Consider the following 11,924-nt stretch of genomic DNA (forward strand, 5'->3'; position numbering starts at 1 on the left):
GCAGATGCCCGCGGTAATGAACAATCTCCGAAGGATGCCAGCGTCAGGGCGGGGCGGGGGAAGGAGACCAGAGCACAATAAAACAATTAGGAAGGTGGTAATTACCAGCCTAATGAGATATCAGGTCGAATCCTAAAAGCATCGGGATTCTTTCGCAGCGAGACGTAGCCGCTGCGGTGTTCATCCTCTGGGGTTTTCTCTCGGACAAAACATTTCCTTTCCCGCAAGGCCGGCAGAAATTCGACGGGAGAAGGGGCTGGGTGATGCAGCCCGCGTCTCTGCGCCCGCCCGCCGCTCTCTCGCCGCCGGATCTTGCAGAAACGACCCAAAAAGCGGCTTCGGTTGGAGGCCGGGTGGGCTGCTGGGGTCTGCCGAGGGCGCGGAGACCCCCGTGCTCTTCGTCGGAGAAGATCGCGGCGAGGAGAGCCGGAGGGAGGGAGCGTGCCCTGCTCGGACACGCGGGAAGGTCGGCCCCGGGCTGCTGCCTGGAAAGGTAGGGGGTCGGGACTGGAGCTGGCCCGGGGAGCTGCTTGCGGCCCCCCGGCGCTCCCCTCTCACTGCTCCCACGTGCACCCTCCCTCGGAGCCCCTCCGACCTCTCCTGGGCACCCACCGGCCCAGCCCATCGCTGGCGAGGCAGCCTCACCCCCCAGCCCCACCCCTGCTGTCCCACGCCACCAGGACCCCTCTCCCCAACACGTCCTTCGGGGTCCCACTGACTCCCCATCTGCTCCGACCGCAGCCGGGGATCGCGTCCCACCTCCCGCCATGGAACCCAACCAGACGTCCCCACCTCCCACGCTACCCACGCCGACCACCGGCGCAGACGACGCGTGCAGCGCAGACGTCACCGACATGGCCGTAGACATCGTCGCGCTGCTCGTCTGCCTCTGCGGGCTGGCGGGGAACGGGGCCGTCCTCTGGCTCCTCGGCTTCCGCATCCGCAGGAACCCCATCACCGTCTACATCCTCAACCTGGCCGTCGCCGACTTCACCTTCCTCCTCTTCATGGCCACCTCGTCCCTCCTCTACGTGATGGAGAACGTCTGCTCCGCTCTTGCGTCCCTGACGTACGCCAGGTCGCTTTTCCTGCTCTCGCTCTTCTCCTACAACATGGGCCTGTACCTCCTGACGGCCATCAGCATCGAGAGGTGCGTGTCCGTCCTCTGCCCGCTCTGGTACCGCTGCCGCCGACCCCAGCGCTTGTCGGCCGTGGTGTGTGCCCTGCTCTGGGCCCTCTCCGTCGCTGTCATTGCCGCGGTGACTTCGCTGTGCCTGTCACACGAGCATGAGCACTGCCGGGTGGCTCTCATCTCCATGTACGTCCTCAACTTCATCGTCTTCGCGCCACCCATGGTCATCTCCAACGTGATCCTAGTCATTAAGGTCCTGTGCGGCTCCCAGCGCCGTCAACCGGGGAGGCTGTACATTGTGATCTTCCTCACCGTCCTCTTCTTTCTCATCTTCGGGGTTCCCCTCAGCGTCTGGAATTTCCTGCAGCAGTTCGGCTACATGCTCATGTCCTCCCAGGTCGTTTTCCTGCTCGCCTGCATCAACAGCAGCATCAACCCCTTCGTCTACTTCTTGGTGGGGAGCTGCCGGAGGCAATGCTCCTTGGTGTCCTTCCAGGTCGCCTTCTGGAGGGTCTTCGAAGAGACAGGAGTCATGACCTCCAGCTAAGAGGCTGCTGTGGTCACCCTGACCATGCTGCCCACCCCAGCCTCACACTCAGCCGCCCACGCTTGCTTCCTTCCAGGCCCACAGGTCACCTTCCCGCAGCTGTGTGTTGGGATACATCCCATCCTTTATCCCATCCGATCCTGATCCAGTCTTGTCCCCATCCCCATCTCCATCCCATCCCCATCCCTGTTCCCATCCCCATCCCCATCCCATCCCAAGACCATCCCAATCCTATCCCCTTCGCCATCCTCATCTCCATCCCCTTCCCCATCCACACCCATCCTGTCCTAAGCCCATCCCGCCCCCATCCCCTTCCGCATCCCCATCCCCATTCCCATCCCATCCCCATCCCAAACCCATCCCCTTCCCCATCTCCATCTCCTGCCCATCCCCATCCCATCCCAAACCATCCTCATCCCATCCTAAAACCATCCCCATCCCCATCCCAATCCCATCCCATCCCCATCCCTGTCTCCATCCCCATCCCATCCTAAAATCATCCCCATCCCATTTCCATCCCCATCCCCACGCCATCCCCATCCCATCCTAAAACCATCCCAATTCCATCCCCATCCCATCCCCATCCCCATCCCCATCCCCTTCCCCATCCCCATCCCATCTCTATTCCCATCCCATCCCCATCCCCTTCCCCATCCCAATCCCATCCCCATCCCAATCCCATCCCCATCCCCATCCCAGTCCCATCCCCATCCCCACCCCATCTCTATTCCCATCCCCAATCCCATCCCCATCCCCACCCCAATCCCATCTCCTCCTCATCCCCATCCCAATCCCCATCCCAATCCCCATCCCAATCCCCATCCCCATCCCCACCCCAATCCTATCTCCTCCCTGCCCATCCCCATCCCCATCCCCATCCCCATCCCCATCCCAATCCCCATCCCCATCCCCATCCCCTTCCCCATCCCAATCCCATCCCCATCCCATCTCCATCCCCATCCCCATCCCCATCCCCATCCCCATCCCCACCCCAATCCCATCTCCTCCCCGCCCATCCCCATCCCCACGCCGTCCCCGCCCTCACCCCCCGGTCCCCCCCGCTCCCCGGCTGCGGGCGCGGAGCGCTGGGCTTTGCTGCCCTCCAGCGAGGGAAGCGCGGCCGGGAGAGCTCCGGGAACCCGACGGGCCCCGCTCCCGCCCCCGGGTCGGGCTCTGCCTGCGGGAAACCCCGGCGAAGCCCCCGCGGCCCCGGCCCCGCTCCTCCCGCCCCAATAAACGCCGCTGGTCCCGCCGCCGCCTCCCGTTCCTCCCGAGGCGGGGGCTGCGGGGGGAACCTCTGACGGGGTGAGGGTCTCCTCGAGAAACAGCCCCCCCCCCCAAACCTGATGGGGTGGTCCTGGGGCTGGCCGGGGGGCGCGGGAGGTGGCGGGGCTGGTGGGGGGAGTGGGAGGTGGTGGGGTTGGAATGGGGGGTGCGGGAGGTGGTGGGGCTGCGTGGGGTGTGTGGGACATGGTGGGGCTGGTAGGATGATGTGGGAGGTGGTGGGGCTGTGTGGGGGGTGTGGGAGGTGGTGGGGCTGGTGGAATGGTGTGGGAGGTGGTGGGGTTGGCATGGGAGGTGATGGGGCTGGTGGGAAGGTGTGGGAGGTGGTGGGGTTGGCATGGGGGGTGTGGGAGGTGGTGGGGCTGGTGGGGAGAGTGGGAGGTGGTGGGGCTGGTGGGAAGGTGCGGGAGATGGTTGGGCTGCAAGGGGGCTGTGGGAGGTTGTGGGGCTGGTGGGATGGTGCGGGAAGTGGTGGGGTTGGCATGGGGGGGTGCGGGAGGTGGTGGAGGTCCACGCTCATCAGGACAGGAGGGACACCAGCCCCAGATGTGACACTGGGGCAGTGTGGGAGGAGCCCACACCGAGCAGCGTGGCGTGTCCCTGGGGACGGGCCACGTCTCTGTGATGACCCCGGGGGAAACTGAGGCACGGTGCGATGGTGCCTGCTCCGGAGCCGTCCGCGCCACCGCCGCCAGCTCCAGCGCCGTCTTCCCGCACACCCGCAGCTCTCCGCACCCCGGTGACCGGAGGCTTTGCGACCGGCTGAGACCCTGGCAGAGCCGTCGGGACATGTGTGACGCCCCGCGGGGCGCGTGGTGACCCTCAGAGGTGGCACCCTGCTCCCGAAGGTGGTGGCCGGGCTGGGGACCTCCGAGTCCCCCTCCCCTTGCCTGCTGGAGAAGCAGAAACGCTCCAGTCTGCTGAAGCCGGGGGAGAGGAAGAACTTCAGCAGGAAGAGTCCTTTACCCTTAGACCTGGCTTACAAAATTAAAAAATATATTTGGGGAGGTGCTTGCTATGACAGTAATAAAACTGGGTGGGGGCACCATCCTGCCGGTGCGGTCCCAGCTGTGGGTCCTTGGCATCATTTTTGGCATCTCCCCTCCCTCCACCCGCGCCCCGGCCGGACCAGGACCCCGACGCAGCCGGCAAGCGCTGGCACGTGGACCGAAGGCAGCTCGGGGGGCACGGGGTGGGATGGGGGGAGCACTGAGATGCAGGATTGGGGTACTGGCGGGAGGGGAGGGCCTGGAGAGGGGCAGGGGTCCCCCCCCCGGCAGTGTGGCAGGGGGACGGAGGGGAGCGGAGCTCGGAGAGGCCGCGGGATGGGGAGAGGGGCTCAGGGCAGCGACTGGGTTTTACCCCCACTCCATGCCCGAGTCAGAGTTTCCCAAAGGCAACGCTCGTCCCTAACCCTTTGGGACACTCTCCCCTCGGGGGGACAGGACCCCAGGACCTGGGGTGGGCTGGCGGGGAGGAGGACAGCCGCGCTCCTACGCGCTCCCCGCAGAGCGTCGCTCCCCACCTCGCCCTTGGCAACGCCCCCTCTCTCCCCTTCCGCGGGGGACAGAATTAGGGTGACATGGGGGGAAAGTCAGCAGATATTTATTGACCTGGTTACTTGAGCAAACCCTCAGCCGCTGCCCCAGGGGACTGTTCAACAGGCTGGGGCCAGCGTGTCCATGGCAGTGTCATCGCTGCACGTGGTGTTGTCCTCAGGCTCCTCAAAGACCCTCCGGAAGGCGACCTGGAAGGACACCAAGGAGCATTGCCTCCGGCAGCTCCCCACCAAGAAGTAGACGAAGGGGTTGATGCTGCTGTTGATGCAGGCGAGCAGGAAAACGACCTGGGAGGACATGAGCATGTAGCCGAACTGCTGCAGGAAATTCCAGATGCTGAGGGGAAGAGCGAAGAGGAGGAAGAAGAGGACGGTGAGGAAGATCACAATGTACAGCCTCCTCGGCTGGTGCTGCTGGGAGCCACACTGGACCTTAACGAAGAGGATTGTGCTGGAAACGACCATGGGTGGTGCGAAGATGACGAAGTTGAGGACGTACATGGAGATGAGAGCCACCTGGCAGTGCCAATGCTCGTGTGACAGGCACAGCGAAGTCACCGCGGCAATGACAGCGACGGAGAGGGCCCAGAGCAGGGCACACACCACAGCCGACAAGTGCCGGGGGCGGTGGATGCTGGAGCAGAGGACGGACACGCACCTCTCGATGCTGATGGCCGTCAGGAGGTACAGGCCCATGTTGTAGGAGAACAGTGAGAGCAGGAAAAGCGACCTGGCGTACGTCAGGGACGCAAGAGCGGAGCAGACGTTCTCCATCACGTAGAGGAGGGACGAGGCGGCCATGAAGAGGAGGAAGGTGAAGTCGGCGACGGCCAGGTTGAGGATGTAGACGGTGATGGGGTTCCTGCGGATGCGGAAGCCGAGGAGCCAGAGGACGGCCCCGTTCCCCGCCAGCCCGCAGAGGCAGACGAGCAGCGCGACGATGTCTACGGCCATGTCGGTGACGTCTACGTTGCAGGTGCCATCTGCGCCGGTGGTCGGCGTGGGTGGCGTGGGAGGCGGGGACGTGTGGTTCACCTCCATGGTCGGACGCTGGGCAGGCGGTGGGACGTGGTCCTCGGCTGTGGTTGGAGCGGATGGGTAATTAGAGGCTTGGAGAAGCCGGGGCTGAGCTGCCTGGACCCTCGCCAGCTCGCTGCGCTGGGAAGGCATCAGCGGAGGGCAAGCGGGATGCGCTGGGGAGGGGAGTGGTGGACATTGTGGGGTGGGAGAGGGAGATGGGAGGGGAGGGAGGTTCACCAGGAGATGCAGAAGACAAGAGCAGAGCAGCGGGGAGAGGACCTGGGGAGAGCGCTGCCGGTCACCGGGAGAGGGTGGGAGGGATGTAGCTGCTGGCAGTGGATGCTGGGGGAGAAGGAGGTGGGGTAGGGGTGGAGGAGAACATCGCACTTAACTGTTCGCTTCGGCGAAGCAGCAGGCAAGGGCTGTCTGTCCAGCTGCGCTCCGGCAGATCAGCGTCGGTGTCTTGGCATCTCACGCTCCCTTCGGATCCATAGCCTGAAGCCGATCCTCCCTGGACAGTGGCATGAAGCAGAAAGTCCCCTAGTCTCCAGGAGTTCCTCCCCTCTCCGGTCCCACCGGCTCCTCTCCGTGCCCGGCCCCCGGTGCACCCCTCGGCAGCGCGGCCGCAGCAGGGTCGCGGGGCTGGAGGGAACGGTTTTGCAACTGCGGCGACGTCAGAGCTCCGCTCGCTTGTTTTTATTTCTCCTGCTCTTTTTTTTCCCCCCAAAGGAAGTGGCTTTGACAAAGGAAGTGGCTTCTGCCAGAGCCTCTGAGAGCAGGATTTCGTGAATGGCTCCTCGTTTCCTCCCGAGCCGGGAATTCACATTTCTTGTAATCTAACGTGGGCTTTGACGGCCCAGCGGATGGACAACAAACAGTTGTTTTCAGCCATGTCGCGACGATACCAGCACTTCTAGCCTGGATTAATTCTTGCTGGTGCCCCTCAGTAACGCAGCGAAAGCTATTAGGGAGCAGCTTTTGGGGTGCTGCGCTCCCCTTCCCAGGGGGCTGTCCCAGCGAGCTGCACCCCTCCCAGTTCATCACCAGCGGCATGTCCTGCCTGGGTGCCAAGAAGGCCAAAGGGATCCTGGGGTGCATCAAGAGGAGTGTGGGCAGCAGGTCGAGGGAGGTTCTCCTCCCCCTCTGCTCTGCCCCAGGGAGGCCCCATCTGCAGTACTGTGTCCAGTGCTGGGCTCCCCAGTTCAAGAAAGATGAGGAGCTACTGGAGAGACTCCAGCGGAGGGCTACGAGGATGAGGAGGAGACTGGAGCATCTCTCCTCCGAGGAGAGGCTGAGGGAGCTGGGCTTGTTCAGCCTGGAGAAGAGAAGGCTTAGAGGGGACCTTCGAAATGCCTCTAAATATCTGCAGGGTGGGGGTCAGGAGGATGGGGCCAGACTCTTTCCAGTGGTGCCCAGCGACAGGACAAGGGGCAACGGGCACAAACTGAAGCAGAGGAAGCTCCAGCTGAAGATGAGGAAGAACTTCTTCCCTCTGAGGGTGATGGAGCCCTGGCCCAGGCTGCCCAGAGGGGCTGTGGAGTCTCCTTCTCTGGAGATATTCAAGCCCCACCTGGCCGCGGTGCTGTGCAGCCTGCTCTGGGTGACCCTGCTTGGGCAGGGGGTTGGGCTGGGTGACCCCAGAGGTCCCTGCCAACCCTGAACGTTCTGTGTGTGATTCTGTGTGTGGCTGCTTTCCAGTTTTGCAGAGTTGGAAGGGAAAGAGCATCGCTACCGCAGCGCCGCCGGGCTTTGGACTCAGGGCGGCACGGACGGGACAGCCCAGGAGCAGGCACACAGGCGTGCGCGTCTGCGGCACCGCGCGCCGGAGGATTTCCGAGCGCAACCTCCCGCTCGTTCTTCAGGTCGCTGGAGCAGCCAGAAACGAACTGCTCCAGCTCTGCCGCCCAACTGTTGAGTGCACACACATCTGCTTTCTGGGAAGCCACATGTTTGTTCCCGAAGAGATTCTTGTGGGCTGACTTCTAGGTTCCTTTTGGGGAATTTTATCTCTTCGTTTGCTTTGTTTTTAAGGCTAAACCTAGCGTTCTGAGTCATGGTGAGCTGCACCGGAGCACTGTGAGGGGGAGCGGGGAGGAAGCCCTCTGCTCCGGGGCCGCTCATCACCCGCGCGGGCTGGCTGCCCCCGAGCCGAGCTCACCCCCGCGGGAAATACCGATAAAGACATCCCGGCCGGGGCCCGCCGGAGACTGGGAATTCCCTGCTAGACGGGGTGGGGGGGGCAGCTGAAAACCTCACTGTCTTTTCCAATGGGCGCACAGAGTTCGCGGAGAATTGGCCGTTTTTTGGCAGTGGGGTTCAGTGAAGCGGTCGGGGACGTTGGTCTGGGGACGACAGAAAGCTGTTTTCTGCCTTTTGTTTCTTGCCGAGTCTCTTTGTCTGCCTGATAAAGTGCATTCGGAGAGAAAATCCATCCCGGCTGAATCTTTGCTGTGTCGGGGTTCTCTACAGAGCCTTTATTACAACAACGAATTTTGCTCAATTAACGTCACAAACCCGACATCTCCGCAAGCCGCAGGCGGGGAAGCCGCTGAGCATCGCCCTCTCCCCCTTCTCGGCTGCTTTCGGGAGGGGGCCGGCCTTTTTTTCGTTGTGAGGAAAAGAAGGAACCGATTTTACCTTGCAGTCGTTTAACCTTTCCCGCAGCTGCGGCACCGCCAGCCCCGCCGTCGGCACCGGCGCCGCGGGCGCACGCGGGGGTGATTCACCGGGACGGGGCAGCTCCAGCGAGCGGGCGCTGGGCTCCGCGCCACTCTCACGGCCACTTCTTTCGGAAAGGGGAATTCTCTTCATCGTCAGCTCTTCGCCACGAAGACAGCCGAGTGCGGAAGGGCACGTACCCTAACGAGCCTTTGGCTGAGTTTAGAAAATTAAATCTGAATATCGACTGTGTTTAAGGTGCTCTTACACCTCAGGGTGTCACCGCATCCCTTGATGGGGAACAACAAACCCTCCCTTGGTGCAGCTCAAGCCAATTCTTCATGACCAGAATGACACCTTCTGAGCTGGAGGGAACGGCTCCCTCCTCTCGGGGCTGAGTGGCTTCGGGTTATTTTTTTTTTTCTCTCTCTGCAAAGTCTTAAGGATCTGTGCCGCTTCTTTTCTGTGCCACGTGTGCAAACTACCGAGTATTATCAGTAAAAAAACTCAGGGGAGGAGTCATCCGGGAGCCTCCTGACCCCTCTCACATCAGCAGGCACCTTCTCTCGTGGAAGCGCAGCCTTGGTGCTCGCAAGGGCAGGGATGGCTCGTTAGCACCCATCGGTAAGATTCTGCAGCTGGCGTAGGGTTTTTCCCCCAGATGCCTGTTTTTATCCGAAGAAAACAGACCTTAAGAGGGCTGCATCACCCCTCGGTCGCACGGAAACGTTTTCAGCCTTTTGCTGAAGTCAGTTTGTGCTACGTCTCTGCAAATGGACCTCAGGAGCGCACCCCGGGATCTTCCCAGCTGCTTCCACCAGCACCGGGGGATCCACGGTCACTCCTGCAAGATTTGTACCCCGGGGAAAAGGCAAAACAAAAGCGGAGGGCGATCTGGATGAGTTTCAGTGAGGAAAAGACGCCTGGGAAGCGCGAGCCGTTGGGATGCTTTCGTGGCAGTCACAGCTACGGACGCTGCGACGGGTCTCACCCGGAGCCGGGCACAGCTCCAGTGCCTGCGGGCTCTGCTTTCCCAGCAGAACGCAGATCCCTGTGCCGATTCCCACCGGCTGAGGATGGGTTAAGAAAGTACAGAGCCGTGCTTTCCCCCCTGGCCCACGGAAACCTGACGGAACAGAAGCTTTGGGAGCAGAGGGAGACGGCGCAGCGCAGCAGCACTGCGTTTAACGCAGCCTGTTACCGGGACGGGAGGTTTTTAGCTAATCCTAACACTGCTTTAGCAAGAAAAAGCTGCCTTGGGGCTGATCCTTGCAGGGGCTGACGAGAAGCCCTCCAGCAGCACCGGTTCGGAGCTGGCAGGGTGCACTGCAGAGGGAGGCTGTTCCCAGTCAGCCCAGCGCCTTTCCCAGTTGGCCAGGGGCTTCCCAGAGGATGCCGCCCCGGGACACCCTGCCCACTCCTCCACGGCCACAGCGGATGCTGGGAGCGTGCCGAGGGGGAATTTGGAGCAAGCTGGCCCAGAGGACTTGTGGTTGGGAGGACATTTGGGGCACAGGCAGCAAGAGCTGGAGAGGGCAGCGGTAATTACTGCAAGCTTTGGCAGCGTCGTTCTTCACCGGGACGCTTGGCAGACACTTGAATTTTTCTCAGGCTATGCAAAAAATCTGGGTGAAAGGATTGCCCTTTGTTACCGAGCACATGTTTTTGTGACTACCCTGTTAGAACCATTTAGAATTTTGTTCTAATTTCACACAATAGCATGGGTTCTCTTTGACGGCTGGGCGGGTTGTGGGAAGACGTTTCTGCCGGGAAGCGAGTGCCTCCGCTCGAGCCCTGCCCAGCGGCGCACAGCGAGGGGAATGCCGATTAATGAAGTTCAGTTCACACACATGTTCCTGTGGTTTGGCGTTGCATCCAGCTGGCGTACAGCAGAGATGGCAAAAGATCGTCTTCAAGTCTGATTCTCCCTGTTTTTACCAGAGAGAAGAAACTCGAACATCAGGAGGAGTGTGGGCAGCAGGTCAAGGGAGGTTCTCCTCCCCCTCTGCTCTGCCCCGGTGAGGCCCCATCTGCAGTGCTGTGTCCAGTTCTGGGCTCCCCACTTCAAGAAAGATGAGGAGCTACTGGAGAGAGTCCAGCGCAGGGCTACGAGGATGATGAGGGGACTGGAGCATCTCTGCTGCGAGGAGAGGCTGAGGGAGCTGGGCTTGTTCAGCCTGGAGAAGAGAAGGCTGAGAGGGGACCTTAGAAATATCTTCAGGGTGGGTGTCAGGAGGATGGGGCCAGACTCTTTCCAGTGGTGCCCAGCGACAGGACAAGGGGCAACGGGCACAAACTGAAGCAGAGGAAGCTCCAGCCGAACATGAGGAAGAACTTCTTCCCTCTGAGGGTGACGGAGCCCTGGCCCAGGCTGCCCAGGGAGGCTGTGGAGTCTCCTTCTCTGGAGATCTTCAAGCCCCGCCTGGACGCGGTGCTGTGCAGCCTGCTCTGGGTGACCCTGCTTGGGCAGGGGGTTGGACTGGGTGACCCCAGAGGTCCCTTCCAGCCCCGACCATTCTGTGATTCTGTGATTTAAAATGATGCCAAAATGTGCATTTAGGGACATTGGTGTGAGGGAACTTGTCACCTATGTCCCCAGCACAGCTGTCGCCGCATCAGCGGGAGTTATTAACTGCCAAGCCTGATGCAGAATCGGAGGTTTTGATGCCCAAGCGACTACCACAAGGTGACACGAAGAACCGGGCGCTCAGTCCAACAATCATCGTTGTCACCACACTGGTTGTCCCTGGGTGCGCCAGGACCCCCCGGTCAGTCAGGAGCTGCCGTCAGGAGCCACGGCCCCCGGCCTCGTGCACATCCCTGCCCGCCCAGCAGAACGGAGCTTCCCCAAGCAGCAGCTGCCAACTGTATTTATCATGTTAGTAACAACAACAACTGCTATTTATTATTTTCTATTTATAGTTTAGTTTATCTACTGTGTGTACTTGTCATTTGCAATTTATATTTATTATTTGTTACATGCCATTTATATTTATTATTTGTTAGTTATTTCCTGTTTGTAATTTATTATTTACTATTTATTCACTAATTTACTTTTTAGTGTTCATCTGCCATCCACAGTTTATTATTTACCATCCACAGTTTATGATTTACTATTTACTACTAGTAGTATTTATTATTTACTATTTGTTATTTATTTCTCAGACTAACACTATTGAACATTTAACAAATATTTAACGTTATTTACAAACAACTGGGAAACGTAGCCGAACAGCTGCCGGCTGCACTTCTCCACGGGCCAAGAAAGAGCCGTCAGGAGGAACCGTCCCCACGGCAGGGCTGGGCTCTGGGCTCTCACCAGACTGTTTACGGGTCCTACGACTCCCTCCTTTAATCTCATTTTCTGTCGAACCTTTGAAATATCAGAAGAAACGCGGCGGTGCGGCCCCTTTCCCGGTGATCCCGGGGGAGCTGAAGCCGCTCTCGAAGCCGGCCGGTGGCTGGAGCAGCTCGGGGGCTTTGGAGGTGGCGAAGAGCCAGGGCTGGACGGGGCAGATTATGGCACTGAAGCTCTCCTTCTGTCCAGCTTCGTCATCATTTAAATAAATGTTATTTATTGAGGAGTTTGGAGGAGCGCGGGTGTCACGCCAGATCAGGACGGCTCACTAACGCCAGGCGATTTCACCCGTGGCCGGAGCGAAGCCGCAGGGGACGCAGCGCGTCGCAGCAGCAGCCGCATCCCAGCCGCACCTCCGTCCCAGCTC

General features: G+C 60.6%; 2 protein-coding genes across 2 annotated transcripts; one reads left to right on the top strand and one right to left on the bottom strand.

Moving 5' to 3' along the window:
• The first annotated feature begins 743 nt into the window (after positions 1–743).
• On the top strand, positions 744–1,679 carry LOC104333344 (mas-related G-protein coupled receptor member H). The gene has a single exon (XM_009938845.2). It carries the CDS (start codon positions 768–770, stop codon positions 1,677–1,679), a length of 912 nt encoding a protein of 303 aa, XP_009937147.2. The 5' UTR covers positions 744–767.
• A 2,941-nt stretch (positions 1,680–4,620) lies between these two features.
• Positions 4,621–6,192, bottom strand: LOC104333355 (mas-related G-protein coupled receptor member H-like). Its single transcript, XM_009938854.2, has 2 exons — positions 5,934–6,192; positions 4,621–5,600 (listed from the first exon to the last, which is right to left on the bottom strand). Exon 2 carries the CDS (start codon positions 5,560–5,562, stop codon positions 4,621–4,623), a length of 942 nt encoding a protein of 313 aa, XP_009937156.2. The 5' UTR covers positions 5,563–5,600; positions 5,934–6,192.
• Positions 6,193–11,924: the final 5,732 nt, after the last annotated feature.

The sequence above is a fragment of the Opisthocomus hoazin genome, chromosome 7 (assembly GCF_030867145.1).
Source record: "Opisthocomus hoazin isolate bOpiHoa1 chromosome 7, bOpiHoa1.hap1, whole genome shotgun sequence".
NCBI lineage: Eukaryota > Metazoa > Chordata > Aves > Opisthocomiformes > Opisthocomidae > Opisthocomus > Opisthocomus hoazin.